Below are 16,110 nucleotides of genomic sequence, written 5' to 3'. Positions count from 1 at the left end.
GTGTCTTCCCCCATCTTCTTTAAAAAAAAAGCAAAGAAAAAATGGAAAACCCCACAGGAGATCACCTTGAACTCTGACCCTGACCCTTGCCAACCCCACACTACCCCCCACATGGTGTGCTCATTACCAGGTGTCACTTATTACACCCCGACGCATGCTTGGCGGACGTAATTTATGGAGATTGCCCGGCGTGTGTGTGTGTGTGTGTGTGTGTGTGTGTGTGTGTGTGTGTGTGTGTGTGTGTGTGTGTGTGTGTTTGTGTGTTCTTCCTCGTGTCCTTTTGATTATGTTCAACTTATAAAGACATCAGTTTGTAAGACAAACAACAACAAAAATATCTCATTAGAGGACACGGCAGCAAAAAAAAAACTGATTACGATGGAATGGAAGGTATGTGTTTGAGAAAATGGAAGGAAAGGTCAAATTAACAGTGACTGTTGCCGCGTTCGCAGTCGGCTCTATACGTCTTTGCTTTTTATGCCCTTGAAGAAAACAGAAACATCAGGGGCCTTGGTAGCTGGAGAATTAATTGTATCCCGTCGGAATACATTAATACACTTGATTGTCTTCCACCGCAGAGAGAGAGAGATACTGTATATATATATTCCTTTTTCTTTATGCAGTATTTGTGCTCAAAATCCAGATACATTGTGTTTAGGTGTAGGTCAATATATTTCAATATTTTATCATTATCTCTTACAGTATCGGTACTGCCATTTTGTGGTTCTGAACAATGCGCACTATGCTCATTTGCGCCGCTTCCAATATGCAAGCTAACCGCAGTAATAAGGGGATTTGTTTCTGGGTTTTTTTTCAGTCTTGCATTTACATTTGAAAAGTTTGTCGTCATCCCAGAAAATGGAATACAATATAACGTAAAATGATGTGGCGGGCCAGATCTGGCCCGCGGGCCTTGAGTTTGACACCCGTAGACTAGTGCTTAGCACATCCTTCTCACAAGCGCCACAAGATGCACTCCAAAGCGATTTTTTTGTATTATATATCCATCCATTATCTGAACCGCTTAATCCTCACTAGGGTCGCGGGGGGTGCTGGAGCCCTATCCCAGCCGTCTTCGGGCAGTAGGCGGGGGACACCCTGGATCAGTTGCCAGCCAATCGCAGGGCACACAGAGACGAACAACCATCCACGCTCACATTCACACCTAGGGACAATTTAGAGTGTCCAATCAGCCTACCATGCATGTTTTTGGAATGTGGGAGGAAACCGGAGCACCCGGAGAAAACCCACGCAGGCCGGGGGAGAACATGCAAACTCCACACAGGGAGGCCGGAGCTGGGATCGAACCCGGTACCTTTGCACTGTGAAGCCGACGTGCTAACCACTGGACTACCGGGCCGCCTTTGTATTACATAAGAGATCAAAATGATTTTTAATAGACATAGACAGTAAATAAACATATATACAATATACAGTATATACTGTATATATGTTGTTGTTTTTTTTTTAGGTGCAACTGTATGTTCTCTGTTGGAAGTGTTCTTTTTTTTTAATATGGAAAATAAGTAGCGATGTGTGCTTATTTGCACTCATTGGCGGAGAGCAAGAATAATGTGTTAGATTGGATGCAGCTAAAAATAAATAGCGAAAGGGTCACTGGACCCTGACAGCATGCCCAGAACCATGTAGTCACGTTTGAGAGCCCCAGGCGTGGAAAATGCACACACGTAACCATGATGTAGACATGCACTTCATTCTCCCATCACACACACACACACACACACACACGACGTGATTTCGCCAGCCGTGCATCACGTTTCTGTTTGACTCTGAATGTTGTCACACATTCGCTCCCCTTAAAAAGAGACGTGCGTGCGTGCGCGCGCATCCACGGGGGATGCTCTCACTATCCCAAACTCTGCCTCTGTCTCCAGCGCATCAGCGGCGGCTTACATAAGATGAGGGCAAAAATAGCAGCTGAGAGAGAGAAGAGCGAGAGAGCGAAGGCTGTGCTGGCACGCATACACGGTCGTAGTGGGACCGCAGGGCACGCCACAACCTACTAGCACGAACGCACCACCATAAAAGAAACTTGAAAATTAAAAAAAAAAAAAGCAGAGGAGAGGTTGCTGTCGTCGGCCATTTGTCCCCATCGTTTATTTGGTTTGTGCCATAGTGCAAATGACGGTGGAATAGAATCAGCTTTTATTAGTCCCTCAAATGGGAAAACAGTGGTTTTGCAGCAGCAAAGTGGGCAGGAGCAGCACACAAGGACCATATCAAGGAATCAAAAATGAATGTCGATGTACATTTACAACATCATGTAAAAGGAATAGTGTCTGTATGCAGGGGGGTGCAAATGTAGGTACGCATTTTTTCGTGTGAAGAAACTCAAACAAAAGCCCAATTAGCTCAACATACAAATTAACAATAAGCACCTCTTTGTTTCTTATATGCGTTTTATGCGTCGTTTAATTTTTACAATCAAACACGAGGTCTTTAGCACTTTCGCGGCTTGCCTTTCCGTCTTATGAAGTTTACACATCATCAGCAGTGTGAGGTTTTCTCAAAGAGCAGAATCGGATATATTGGCCATGTATGCAACATTGGGGAGACTGAACGAGAAGCCTGGCGGGTAGCTGTTAAGTGCTGCGATATTTTAGATGTGAACGGAGGGGAAAAAAACCCCAACCATATACTTAAACACCCCAAAATGTTTTTCAAACAAATTTGAGAGCATAACAAAAATACTTGTCTCAGTTATCTTGAAAGAAATGTCGAAAATAAATAAATAAAAATGGTTAATAATATAAGTGTCCCCAACCCCCGGGCAAAAAGCAGTTCAAAATAAAGCTCCGGTTTCTTCCCACATTCCAAAAATATGCATGGCAGGCTGATTGAACACTCTAAATTGTCCCTAGGTGTGAGTGTGAGGGTGGATGGTTGTTCGTTTCTGTGTGCCCTGCGATTGGCTGGCAACCGATTCAGGGTGTCCCCCGCCTACTGCCCGAAGACAGCTGGGATAGGCTCCAGCACCCCCCGCGACCCTAGTGAGGATCAAGCGGTTAGGAAGATGAATGAATGAATAAGCAATACTAAGAGTGGATTGGAAAGTTTAAATATAACAGGATTCAATGCAAGCGACAGGTATTAGACTGTTGGGATTTGGTCCCGCTCCAACAACCGTTGATCCCTTCCAGGGCCTGGTTGTGACTCTTGTTACGGCACTAAATGTGACTTCTCGCTTAGATTTTTCAATCAGGCCTCATTTTTGCAAAAAATATATTTATCTAATCCCTGCCAAGTCCTGTTTCCTGGGGTGTACAGCCTTTCGACTCCATGGCTGATTGTTCACTTTTAACCCATTTCCACCATTAAGATCGAGCTCGTACTGCACCTGCTTAGCGCAGCCATTAGAGTTGTTGTTTTAGCAATTATGTGGTGACCATAAATATCTGGAATGTCACCTGAAAAAAAAAAGTGCACAAAAGTGAAGCAAAAAAAATGCTCAAACCTAAAGTCATTTCTCCATTGAAATGAATTGAAAATTAGTCCATCCACCCCCCCCCCCATCCCCTCAAAAAACAACAACTTCAACCTAAATGTTGATTTTATTTACAGGGTCAAGGGGGATTCAACATTGTATTAGGGAAAGGCCTTGATGAAAAGGTGTGTTTTGACGCCTGCTTTGAATATGTTCAAGGGTGGGGCTCTGTGGACATTAGGAGGGAGGTTTGTGAAACGCTTCTTCTTTTTTTGTTGCCATTATTGTACTATAGTGCCCCCGATGGCCAGGTTGAGGAACCGCAATCATTTCATTCCGATGCCCAAACATTCTTTCTCCTTATGTTGTCGCCTTTTATTTTCATATACATGATACAGTGCTGTGTTTTTTTTAATGGAGGAACATATTACAATATTTGTGGGTGGGGTGAAGCGGGGGGGGCAAAGCTGGTACAGTTGAATAGAGTTGTCACGGAATGAATTGAACTTGTATCTCAAAGCACCAGGCAAAACATTTTGAGGAATGGCAATTATGCTTTTTTCTTCTGCTATTAACGGCCTCTACACAAACATGGTGGAATCATCTTTCGTCCAAGGTCAGCCTAGGATAAGCGGTCTAGAAAACGGATGCTTGATTGTGTTCAATTATGAAGGCAAGTGGTAGCTACTCTCGGTGACCCAGCTATCAGCATTCCGCATGAGCTCCCCACGGTGGAAAGGAACCAAACTGAACATCACCAGCTCTAGCTTCTCTTGGCGGCCGTTACGTAAGGCAACCCCTTCGCGTTTTTATTCTTATTTTTTAATTTGCCTCATTTGCAGTCTTCTCGTGTTCTACATCCGTGCGAGCGCTGGATGTGGCCCTCTTGGAAATCCAGAGGCGGGAGGAGGCCCCAGGGTCAGTGCGTGGCGAGATGAGGCTAATCCCCGCTCCGGCACTTGTTAGCGGATGAAGGCTCGTTACGTAAAGATACATCGGATGTGGGGGGGGGGGGGGGGGGGGTTGCAATGAAAGAGGGTCAAAGCAGCGGTGAAGGCTCTGGAAGAAAGGCGCACCCTGCCAGTGCATCAACAAGGCGGCCTCGCGCTTGATCCCCCTTCCGCTCTTTATATTTTGGGGGAGTTCAAACGTGCACATGCTTTAAAGTGTGAGCAGGAAATGAGCGAGAGGCGGGGTGCGGTGGTACGAAAGATTAAAAAGCCCCCTGAAGAAAAGAGTGAAGGATGAGGATAAACAATGAGAACCATCTTGCAGAGCCGCCGCTACCAATCCCAGCAGGTTCAAATGCGGAGCGCGTGCTCTTTAAGACGTCTGTCTGATTCCGCATTCCGTTTGTCTGTCAACCGTTTAAAAGGGGGCCACTTTGGAACGCTCTTGTTTTCGGCTCCTCCTCTTGGCGTGGGTTAATTAATATTTCCACGGGGTGCAGGTCAGCGACCCCCGCGAGGCGGCGCCGTTTGTGCGAGTGGGCACGTGTGACCCCGGGAGCCCCTCCCCCTTTCGGTCCAACCCCCCCATTACCCCGTGCTTTCAAGAAGCAAGGCTCTCTCATGCATAATTCAGAGAGAACAGGGAGGCTCTCATTAATAATTACTGTTGGCTTTGACGGATGGAAAAAATAACGAAAGGGGGCCGTTAAAAATGGAGAAAGTGCATGAGAGATGGCTGAGTTGGGGTTTTTGGGGGGGGGGTGCTTGTGTTTGTTGCCGTTGTTTCTTTGAGGACTCAATTCTTTTGGGATTGGTTCTACAGTTGGAATAATCAAAAGCAAGGTTGGCACTGTGAGTGGGCGGAGCTAACGGCGAGCTGCTTTGATTGGGAGGGTAACCGCACTGATGATCGACTGAAGTAGAAAACGGCTTTCTAAATTCTGGTTTTGACAGTTGCAGCCCACACAAAAAAAAAGTGAATTAAATTGTAAAAGAGTAGAACAGTTTATCATGAGTTTATCATTTGAGTACAAACTTAGTCACATTGCACACAAAATTAATTGCCAGCATAATTTGGACAGAAGATACATATTGTAATGTCTGTTTTAGTAAAACCTTTTCAGAGGCGGGGCCTGGTTGGGTGACATGTAACTGTGCGTTAGTTACTGTATGTAGCGTGATTGTTACTGTCAGTGTGGACCGCAGTGGTACCGTTACTTATAAGTGGCCTATGGACCTTAAGGATTTTTCAGCCGTTACTGTTTTATTTTGTGGTTTGTCTTGAGTGGCAAGTAAACATTAAAGATAGTAATACTAAATGGAGACAGCAAACCTCACAACAAGGGGCAGATAGTAATCAAATCTTTAAAAAATAAAAAAGACTATTCATGCTTAATATAAAACAAACTGAATTTACATGATGTGTGTTTAACCAAAACACATAATTTTGCCTTACGAAAGTCCGTGACTACACAATGCTAAACGCTATGGACCGGCTAACGAAATGAGCATCGACGACGCAGCAGTTAGCCTTTAAGCAGGTTGGTTATTTGAACACGAATGTCAATAGCGACAGACGTTATAACGGGCATATATTCTTTATCCTCCATAAAAAAATCTGCTCATTTTACTGATTTTAAATGATTTCATCTATTATACCTCCCTGAGCTCTGTGAAGCCATTGCTAAAGTGGGCTAAGTATGGCAACAGGAAGTGGAGGTTGATTCTAGCATGAGAGTGGGCAAGTTAGCGGGTACGTTATCTGTTAGCTGTTGCTATACATGCTGAGCAAAGCATTGTGATACGATTGATTAGGTGAGCCGAGTATCCCAATCCTGTGATTGTTCTCGATTTTAATATTATTGTGGCTGCTGTGTTGCAATACCCAACAACAGTGAAGATAGACGGGAAGGACGCGTAAAGAAAAGAATGATATGGAGGAGAATAAAGAGTGAGAAATAAAGCGCGGAGGCTTTCACGGACGTCAAACCTGCTCAGTGACGTCGCTTGTGAAGCGCGCACAAGTCGCGGCAGCTCTTTGGCCTCCTTATTCACGCAAACTTTGCTTCGGTCCTCAAAGGAAAAAAAACACACTCTGATGAAAAGCTGATGAAAATGTTGACTATACAGACAAAGAAAAATGAACAGGCACCCACCTACACCGGCAGACGCCGCAGATGCTGCAAGCGATCGCCTGAATACATTTGGCTCTGTGAATTCAAGATGCGGGATGATGACATAATTGGGGGAAACCTTTTAGATGCAAATGGCGAAAATGTGTACTCCGCGATTGTGGCGCTCACCCTCGCTTTTGTGTTTCCGCGTACGCAGGTATGAAGCAGCACGCTGACGTCGGGACTCAGTACCGTTCGGCCATTTACACTTCCAGCGCCGCACAGCAGGAGCTCGCACTGAACAGCAAAGTGGCCTACCAGAAGGTATGCGGGAAATACAAACTGTACCTTTCTCTGCATCGCTTTGATAAGGTTACCACTCAGCCGCCTCCGGCATCAACCTCACAAGGGGCCTGTTGAACCTCTTCTTGAATCTTTTGTCACAGAAAGGTCATCTCCGGAATGGCAGACCTTTCTATCAGCATTACCCGTCATAATTCTCTGCCGATTTGACCAAATATTGAGACATGTGGCAACCATTCTTTTCGTCAGCGCATGAATCACATTCTGTTTGATTTGGTGAGCTGCAATTTCTTTTCGAGAGATTTGCAGTCTTCCACGTCACTATTTGGTTTTACCCTATTGATTTTAAATGATTTTTTTTTCATTTGACCCGTAAATGGTCGGGTCAAAGGTCTTTTCGCTTATTCTCTCTCCCCCCCCCCCCCCCCACCATTTCCAAGCGTTCTTTGATTACTAAGCTGTCTCAAAGAAAGACTGTGATCGATTTTTAAATGGTATCTGTCCCAAGATTTCTGATTTAGGTGAGATCACGTCGTGTCTCACGTCACATCTTGACTGGTCACAGCTTTCCAAGGATCCATTTCAAAACGTTCCTGCGTCAGAGAGAGAGAGAGGGCGAGCGCCTTATTGATTTTTAAATTCATGATATTCCACCTGGGATAACAGCGGTAGCTGAAGTCCACTTTTTCATCAAATGTCTTTTAAAAAGATATTTGATGAAAGCTAACAGTGGTAGCTCGGGTCTCTGTATGCTCTCACTTCATTGAAAATGTTAAATTAACCCTTTCATGTAACCTGATAACATGATAAGCTGTCCGCTGTAGTGACCCCTGTCCCTGAAAGGGGTAAATAATATATCGAATAATATCCAGCACAAGGTCAAATCGGCGCCCCGGCCATCAAAAAGTCTGTTTCCTCCTCTCCAAATATTGTTCATGTCAAAGAACGTTTGACCATCAATGAAAGGAAATTCAACCTCTGTGGGCCATGTTAGAGTTCAGTGCGGTTTCCATTAAGAGACGTTGCGAAATGATGCCGTCCACATCCTCACTGCTTAAATGAAGTCGCACTTTAATTTGAATGTGTAGCAGCTCCCCCATTGAGCACATTTTCCAGGTCTCAAGTGTGCTTGTCGAGCCGCTAAACCTCACGTGTGGAGTTGGCCCATTTGTTTGAATAACAATGGAGGGGTGCGGGCGACCTCTTTGAGCCGCGCGCCGTTTAGTTAAGCAAAGCCACCTGTGTTCGCTTGATCGCATCTCCGTCCTCGCTCTCCACAGCCCTCTGGCTGAAAGAACACGAGAGGGCGCGTAGGTCATTGCAGTGGCACACGTGGGGTTCGCCCACCCCACCCCCTTTTGTTCGCTCCATCCATCTGTCCATCGGGTCCGTCTTTCCGTTGATCCTCCCATCAGCTTGCCGTAAAAGCCATTCAGCCGCCATCAGTGGGGAGCGAATTATGATTGTCCTTTTTAGGGGTCAGCCGTCACAGTCCGAGGGCTTGGAGGGTGAGGGTGGGGGTTACCATGACGACAACCTCCCAACCTTGGCCTTGGGCAGGGGTCGGAGGTGAGAGAGGGCTGGCAGCTGAGACCATGGAGGTGGGAGGTGATGGAAGGCGAATAAATACAGCAACGTAATAAGATCAGAGAGATGGTGAAGCCCCCGCTTAACACCACCACTGACAATCAGCTGACTGTGACCCATCCTCACACTCGGCGCGTTTAGAGACCTCGATTACAGGCATGAAACGAAAACGAGCCAAATGAGCAATAAATAAAAGCTGAGAAAACTTTTACTTTTTGTATTGGGGAAAAAAAAATCAACAAAAAAAAACAAGGTGGCGGTCAGTAGTTAGAGATGTGGTAACCGCCGACAAAACTTCTCTGACCCCAGGCAGCATTTTATGTGGCCCCCGAAGGCAAGTCGTTTGCATCGACTTCATGTTTGTTGCAAATGTTTTCACTTTGAACAGCAAAGAGATTTAAAAAAAAAAAATTGCAGGCAACTTTAAAGTGATTTACTGATGAATTTGTTGCGTGCGTGTTGCGACAATATAAGGCGAGCTTCCATTTATACGGGCTCACAGTCATCACGGCCCTTAAAGGCACACCACAACTACAATGTGGCCCGCGACAAAAAATCAATTTGACACCTCCGCTTTAAAATGCTTTACATTTTATTGTCCGTAATTTGTTTTATGAGGTGACGTAATCTTTCGAGCCACTATTCAAGGGTCTCGGATGATTTGAATTTCAGTGTAACGGAGATCCGAGTAAGATTCACCAACAATCAGTCGGTAATGCAATTTAAAAAACAGTCAGGTAAAAGTTTAAAAACAATTCGTGTTGGAAAATGAAATGGATTGTAGTAACAAGTTTTAAAAAGTTCAATAGAACCGAACTGTACTTTGGCAGTGATTCTGTCAAGTACCACTAGAGGGAGCTGGCATGCAACAGTGGACCGCCGTGTCGCATTTGGTCTTGAATCCAGTTCATATTTTTCTTTTTAAAGTAGGTCACTTTAAATTGTGGATTTTTAACTGTAACGTATCCCTCACAATGAATGAGATTTTACGACATATATACAGTGACGCCTCAACTGTAGCTTTAGATCAAAAATCCAAAGTACTGCTAATAGAGTATACCGTACTTGCAAGAAAAGGCCGCTCGTGTGGAGCATATCGTCCTGTCAGCTCCCCAGTTGACGTCTGAGATTCTCTAACCTACTTCGCACTCACAAAACACACATTTACAAACATCTGACAGTCTCTCCGTCTCTCTCTGCCACCGACGACGACGCTGCTGACACCGCCGATCTGTCAGCGACTTCAGTGGCACCGCAGTTTTCAACCGGGGATCCGCCGGGAACGCAAATCTGACGCGCACGCAACCAAAATGGTCGTCTTGCCGCATTGGCGCCTCCCACCCGTCTCCGAAATGGCACTCGAAAACTAAGAGTGAAAAGGCCATCCGCTTGTTTCGGTTGGGGGGGGGGGGGGGGATAAAAAGCATTCAATGGAGTGACAAGAGCGAGTGGGTGAGGCCAGAGATAAGACAGGCGTGGCAAACACACAAAAAAAAATCCCAGACACACACACACACGTGCAGACATACATTTGGCACATACCCTTCCAGCCCGATGAATAATTAACCCATATGAAAAGTCTCTTCTGCAGGGCTTTCAGTTTCTTAACTTCAGCATTGGGGTTGGGTAGGGGTGGGGGCATGGAAGGGGGGGGGAGGGGTTGAAAAGCTAGTTTAAGTACAAGGGTGGGGGGAGGGGAGAAGAGGGTTCTTCTGTAATGAAATTTGAAATTTGCAGAACATCAAAGGCTTCTAGAGCCAAGCGCAGAGGAGGAGAGCATCCCCCCCCCCTCCACCACCACCCCCAACCCCACCTCACTCGCGTCGCACCACCCTTTTCCAGCTTCCCTCCCTTCGACTCATCCTCATCCTCACCCCTCGACTTCGCCCTCCAGGCCCAGGGAGAGGAGCCATGCGAAGGGTTGATTCGGAGGAGGGCAGGGTGGTGGCATGAAGTTGGCCCGTGTGTGTGTGTGTGTGTGTGTGTGTGTGTGTGTGTGTGTGTGTGTGTGTGTGTGTGTGTAAACAAACAATAGGTTTAATCCTGCCAACCTGCACGTTGTGTGTGAGTGTATGTGTGGTGTGTGTGTGTGTAAGGCCTCGGAGGGGTGAGTGTATCCTCTGATAAGGCAACTTAATAAGCCTGAAAGATGGAAAGGAGGTTGTGGGGGGTTGGGAATGAGTTTTTTGGGGTGGGTCGGGGGGTTGGGGGGGTATTGAAATGGTGCATAAATGTGCGCGCGGAGTGTTCCAGTTGCACAAGGTCATATGAAGACACCCCCTACCCCCGAAAGTTCTCACGTTGGTTAAGCACGGGCGTTGAAAAGGGGACGATGGAATCGTATGCGTCTTTTTTTTTGTTTTTTTTTTTTTTTGGTCTTCAAATGTGAGTGCGGCGGCATTTTCACAAAATGTAGGAGCCCTCGCTGAAAATGGATGCCAGACCCCCACACTGTAGAAGCGAGGGGGTGAATATCCACACGCACACGCACGCTCACAAAGATGGAATTTCATGTTCTACTTTTTCCGACATATCTGAATTTTACAAGCAAGCGATGCGACGTCTGACTCCCCCCACCCCCACCTTCGCTCATGCTTTGCTACAAAATCTAAGCTCTTCTCGTTTTTCAACCTCGTAGGCGCCGATCGAAAATTCAAAGATTTTAGGGGTGACAGCAGACGTTTCTAAGTAATTGTTTTTAATTCTCTTATTTTTTCCATTTCCCCTCCGGATGGTTTTATTTATTTAAGGGGATGCTGTACAGACATCTATCAAGCAACCTTTGAAAAAAATATATACATTCATTTTAGGTTATAGGAAATACTGTAACTCCTAAAATAATAAGAGTCCCTCATATTATGCACCAAAAAAAAAAAAAGAACGATCGCAGTCCATATCGCGATGAACCAAAAAATATGCGACATCTCGGTAAGCGTCTGCGTTGGGATTAGACTAAGCGCGATTACATAAATCGGCAAATTGAGGTCACATCCGTCTTCAAATGTCTCCGCCATGAGTCATCGGGTGTCACAAAGTCGATGTCAAAGCGTGGCCGCCGGCCTTACGAAGGCGGGCGGGGAGGGAGGTTGGGGGGCCGGGCGGTGGGTGGGGTGGGGGCGACGGCACAGTGGGGTATTGGACCTGCGTACATTTCCACTCTCCCCTCCGCAACCTCCGCCCTCTCTCGGGGTGTCACGTCCGATTTGTGTTGCGCCGGGCCCGTGTGTCTTTGGTCGTGCTGAAAGGGGAGGGGGGCTCGAATTCTCACTGCCGTTCTCATTTTCTTTTGCTTGGCTGGAGAGCGGCGAGGACTCGGTCGCACGAAGCGGTTGTCTAAGCGAGGGGGAACGCGGGTAGAAAGACGCCCGTTCGGCCCGTGTCGATGATGGGGGAGCCTTTCCGACAGGCATGAAGGAGGCTGGAGTGGGCGCGGACGAGCTCGGAAACGCGCGTTTAGTCACAAACAGACACACGACCTTATCGGGCTGAACAATGAATCGAGTTCCAACATTATGACATCGCAGTGTAGAAGAATTTTCACATGGCAGTCTACTGGGTTGGTGATCTTTATTTTATATACTGTGTCTGTATGTACAGTATTAATGTCGCTAGATCGTGTCTAGCAAAGAGCGTTTGGTGCTTAAGTGCAATTCACGCTTCCATATTGTTTATTTAAACTACATGCGCAGCAAAACTGTGTTTTTAACCATTCATTCATTCATCTTCCGAGCCGCTTGATCCTCACTAGGGTTGCGGGGGTGCTGGAGCCCATCCCAGCCGTCTCCGGGCAGTAGGCGGGTGACACCCTGAATCGGTTGCCAGCCAATCGCAGGGCACACAGAAACGAACAACCATTCGCACTCACACTCACACCTCGGGACAATTTAGAGTGTTCAATCAGCCTGCCATGCATATTTTTGGAATGTGGGAGGAAACCGGAGCACCCGGAGAAAACCCACGCAGGCCCGGGGAGAACATGCAAACTCCACACAGGGAGGCCGGAGCTGGAATCGAACCCGGTACCTCTGCACTGTGAAGCCCACGTGCTAACCACTGGACTACCGGGCCGCCTGTTTTTAACCAGTCAGACTTCATTTTTGTTCTAACAGGGCCGATGGCAGCAGCAGAATTTTTCTGCCTCTGATTGGTTGGCCAGAAAAAAAAAACTTGATCCAGCTAACTTCAGCTAGCAAAAACATCGATAGCGATCTGTGCACCTGAATATGTTAATCAACATCTATGGTGAGCATGATGCCATTTTTTAATTTATTTTTTGGTCCCATTTTTTAATTTATTTTTTGGTCATGTTAGTTGATACATATTGATTCTGACCTGCTTCAAGTCAAGTATGTGACACAATCACATGCGCTCATATTGGATTTTTATACCGCTATCGGCCAACTACTCTTATGAAGAGGTTGATTAAGTCGGGCAAGTTCCCAATGAAGGCCTCGCTACCAATCTATATCTGTTCTGCATGTTCATTTCACACTCAAGAGGTCACAACTTGTCAAAAAAATGTGACGTTAATGTACACACTTTTATGCTTTTGTCACGCCGAGATCTCAAGGTCTCGTTGACACGGAATCGTTCGCCCTCCTCCGGCGCGCTGCCGCTGCAATGGAGCGCGAAGAGCCCCCGTCAGGTTAGCCACGGCGGCGTGACGCCCTGCATTCTGATTTATAGATCTAAAATGGCTGCCGTGTTGTGACTGCCGTCGGATGGAACGTGCGTGAGGGAGGCTAGGTGAGGGGGGGGGGGGGGGGGGTGTTCGTTGGTGTAGCGTGGATGTTGTGTTCTCCCCATCCCCACCCTGCTGCCCCGAAGGGTTCGCTACCACCGTGGTTCCGTGGTGATGAGTGATTAATTAGGCCACGGCGAGCCGAGCGGCGCTTGTGCTAGCACGCTGTTTAATGTAGCGCATGCTGCTGTGTCACGCCGCTTAAAAAAAAACAAAACAAAAAAAACGCTAAATGCGCGTCCCTTCTAATATTCCATGCGCTGGGATTTGGCCGGCGGATGCTCCTGCAGGGGGATTAAAGCCTTCACATTGTAGCAGGCAGCTGCCGAGGACTTGGAGGTCAGCTGCTGCCTCAGCCTCTCTGCAGGGTGCACAGCTTTTGATTGAGAGAACCCGCTGCGGCTGCACCCCCCCCGCATGTCAAGTACCACGCTGCCCCCGTGTGGGCAACCCTAGTTGGTGACGAACTTCAAGCCTGTGCGATCGCTTTCCCCTACTTTTAAGATCTGGTGTCCATCTATGCATTTTCAATACTACTTATCAGCTTGTGGGTCACATGCGGGGGTGCCAAAAGATACTTCTGTACCATTTTAAAATCGAAACCGAACCGAAAATCTACGGGTATTTGACGCTTGCCCTCAAAGATGGATTTGTACTGTGCCTTGATGCCACCAGATGGCGCCAAAGAAGAGTTATTGCTCGAGCACAGAAACATCAATTGCGTCGAGTTGTCGCCAAATAACAGAAGCCAGGTTAAGAAAAATTGTGAATTGGTCTGGGGTTCCTAGATACAGAGAGGATATGTTTGGATTTGGAATTGTTTTGTCCCAATTTTCATTTCAAATTCCAAACGAGAGCTTTATTTGGGCTTCTCAAAGTTTGCTTGATAAGCGGATTATTTGAATCGGGTGTGTTGGAGGAGGGAGACGTCGAAAACATTCTGGACCAGGGCCCACAAGGGATTTTCATGTACCCCACCCCCTGCCCCCCGTGCCTGCGTGGGTTTTCTCCGGGTACTCTGGTCTTCACTGTATTGCTTTTTTCCCCTCTCCATTTTCAAAAAGTCTGCACCTCTTTTGAGTTGCAAAAATCTTACTCCAGGCTACATTAGCGCAAAGGTCCCGACTGTGTGGAAGAAAACGGACTCTGATAAACACAAATTCTGGCAACAATTCCTCCCCAGCTCACAGCGGGCGAACCTCCTTTGTATCCGCAGATTTCTAATGAGCGAAGACCTCGACTCTGGCTACTTGTTGCCCGCAGCAAGTCCCACCGCGCCTTTTTGATCCGCCGATGCCCAGACACCGTGAATATACAGCGGAGAAAAATCACACGGCCCTCTTAAGTGAGACTATGAAAGCGTTTGAAGCCTCCTCTCAAGGTGTTTAGGAAAGTGTTAGCGCCAACGTGCGTCACAACAAAGAGAGCCGATGATGCGTCGTCCCACAGCGGGGAAACCCGCTGCACTAGAAAGAGGACCGTGCTCCTTTCTTCTGTCACTCAGCGCAAACTCTTACGGGCACTCACTGACATGGAAAGTTCACGTGATGTGCTGCAGATTTGAAATGTAAAAATGTTTGTGTGGGGCGTAGATTTTTTTTTAAGTCAAATGTGACCCTTAAAGAAGGAAGTCAAAACAAAAAACTAACAAACAAAAAAAAAACATCTTTGCCAAAATGTGTTCTAAGTGCCCACACTAATCTAAACATGATATGCTGCTTAATATTTTGTTTGTGGAAAAGTAATTCATCAGATTAATCCACCCACTTTCATCCATCTCAGGCAGCGGCCATTTTATCCCGCACCGGCCCCTGCCCTTGACTGACAGTGACGTAAAAGTGCCTTTGGGCTCGCATTGCTCACCTGTTTTATGGATTTGGTCTCATGTCGCCTGTTGATTGACGGCTCCTCTGCTGTCTTGGTTTGGTCATGTGATGTTTACAAGTCAAACCGGAGGGGACTTTGACATGAGATCAATTCCAGTCGACAGACGAATGAAAGCAGATGGATGAATCTGCTTAATTCTTATTCCACAAATACACTATTAATCTGAATATGATATTTAGATTAGTGGCGTCACATGGAGGATATTGAAAAGAAAATAATTGACTTCACTTCTACTTCAGGGACCAAAGTTATTCTAGCCCTGCTGTGAACCCACTCTAATTTTTAAAAAAGTGGCTATAACACACAGTTTTGCATTTTCATTCACAATATTTCTAGCATTTTTTTCCACCCAATATTTTTGTGAGGACTGCACTGGTGTCACACTTCCACCCGTGTTTTATCCACAGGAGCTGGAGGCAAAGGGCATGGGCGCCATCACGACAGAAATTGTGGAGTTACAGCAGTTCTACTATGCCGAGGACTACCACCAGCAGTACCTGAAGAAAAATCCTAAAGGTTATTGCGGCCTCAAAGGCACCGGCATTTCATGCCCTATCGGAGCAGACAAAACCGAGGTATAAGGATTACTACGGAAGATCGGTTAACATTAATTGAGTCGAGATCGAGGCCTTTCCTGAAACAGTCAATTCTGCGATTAGCAAACCAGGTGTGGGTTTTTTTCTCATAAATTAATCATGTTTAATCGTGAGAATTTCTCCATTGTGAGACAAATAAACGTGATCTCATGTTTAATCATCTCGTACTGTAATCGCGAGAATCTACAGCCTTCAACAATCAGCGTTTACTTTTTCCCTCAATAAACAAGTGTACTAGATGAGACAAATCGTGAAAGAGTCCATCTCGTTTTTTCCGAACTAACAAACCGATCACGTTTTTTTTTTTTTGAGTTTGGACATGTGATATTTGCAAGCTGAGCCCTAATTGGTCATCACCCGAGCAACTTTGATGTCATTTTTTTTTGTCGACGGCAATTGGTAAAATGTCCGTCCCTGACGTGGGTAAAAATCAGTGGATTTTGGAGCTAAATTCATTATTTACACAACCAAATAGTCATTAAAATGC

General features: G+C 46.3%; 1 protein-coding gene across 1 annotated transcript in view; it reads left to right on the top strand.

Moving 5' to 3' along the window:
- The window catches only part of msrab (methionine sulfoxide reductase Ab), a 50,294-nt gene extending 34,184 nt beyond the window's left edge, over nt 1-16,110 (top strand). Inside the window, exons 5-6 of the mRNA XM_052085439.1 lie at nt 6,727-6,833; nt 15,435-16,110. Of these exons, the coding sequence (XP_051941399.1) occupies nt 6,727-6,833; nt 15,435-15,608 (281 nt within the window). The 3' untranslated portion in view covers nt 15,609-16,110. The remainder of the gene's footprint in view (nt 1-6,726; nt 6,834-15,434) is intronic.

The sequence above is a fragment of the Hippocampus zosterae genome, chromosome 14 (genome assembly GCF_025434085.1).
Source record: "Hippocampus zosterae strain Florida chromosome 14, ASM2543408v3, whole genome shotgun sequence".
Taxonomy (NCBI): Eukaryota; Metazoa; Chordata; class Actinopteri; order Syngnathiformes; family Syngnathidae; genus Hippocampus; species Hippocampus zosterae.
The sequence above is the reverse complement of the archived record's forward strand: the minus strand, read 5'-3'. Positions and strand labels throughout refer to the sequence as shown.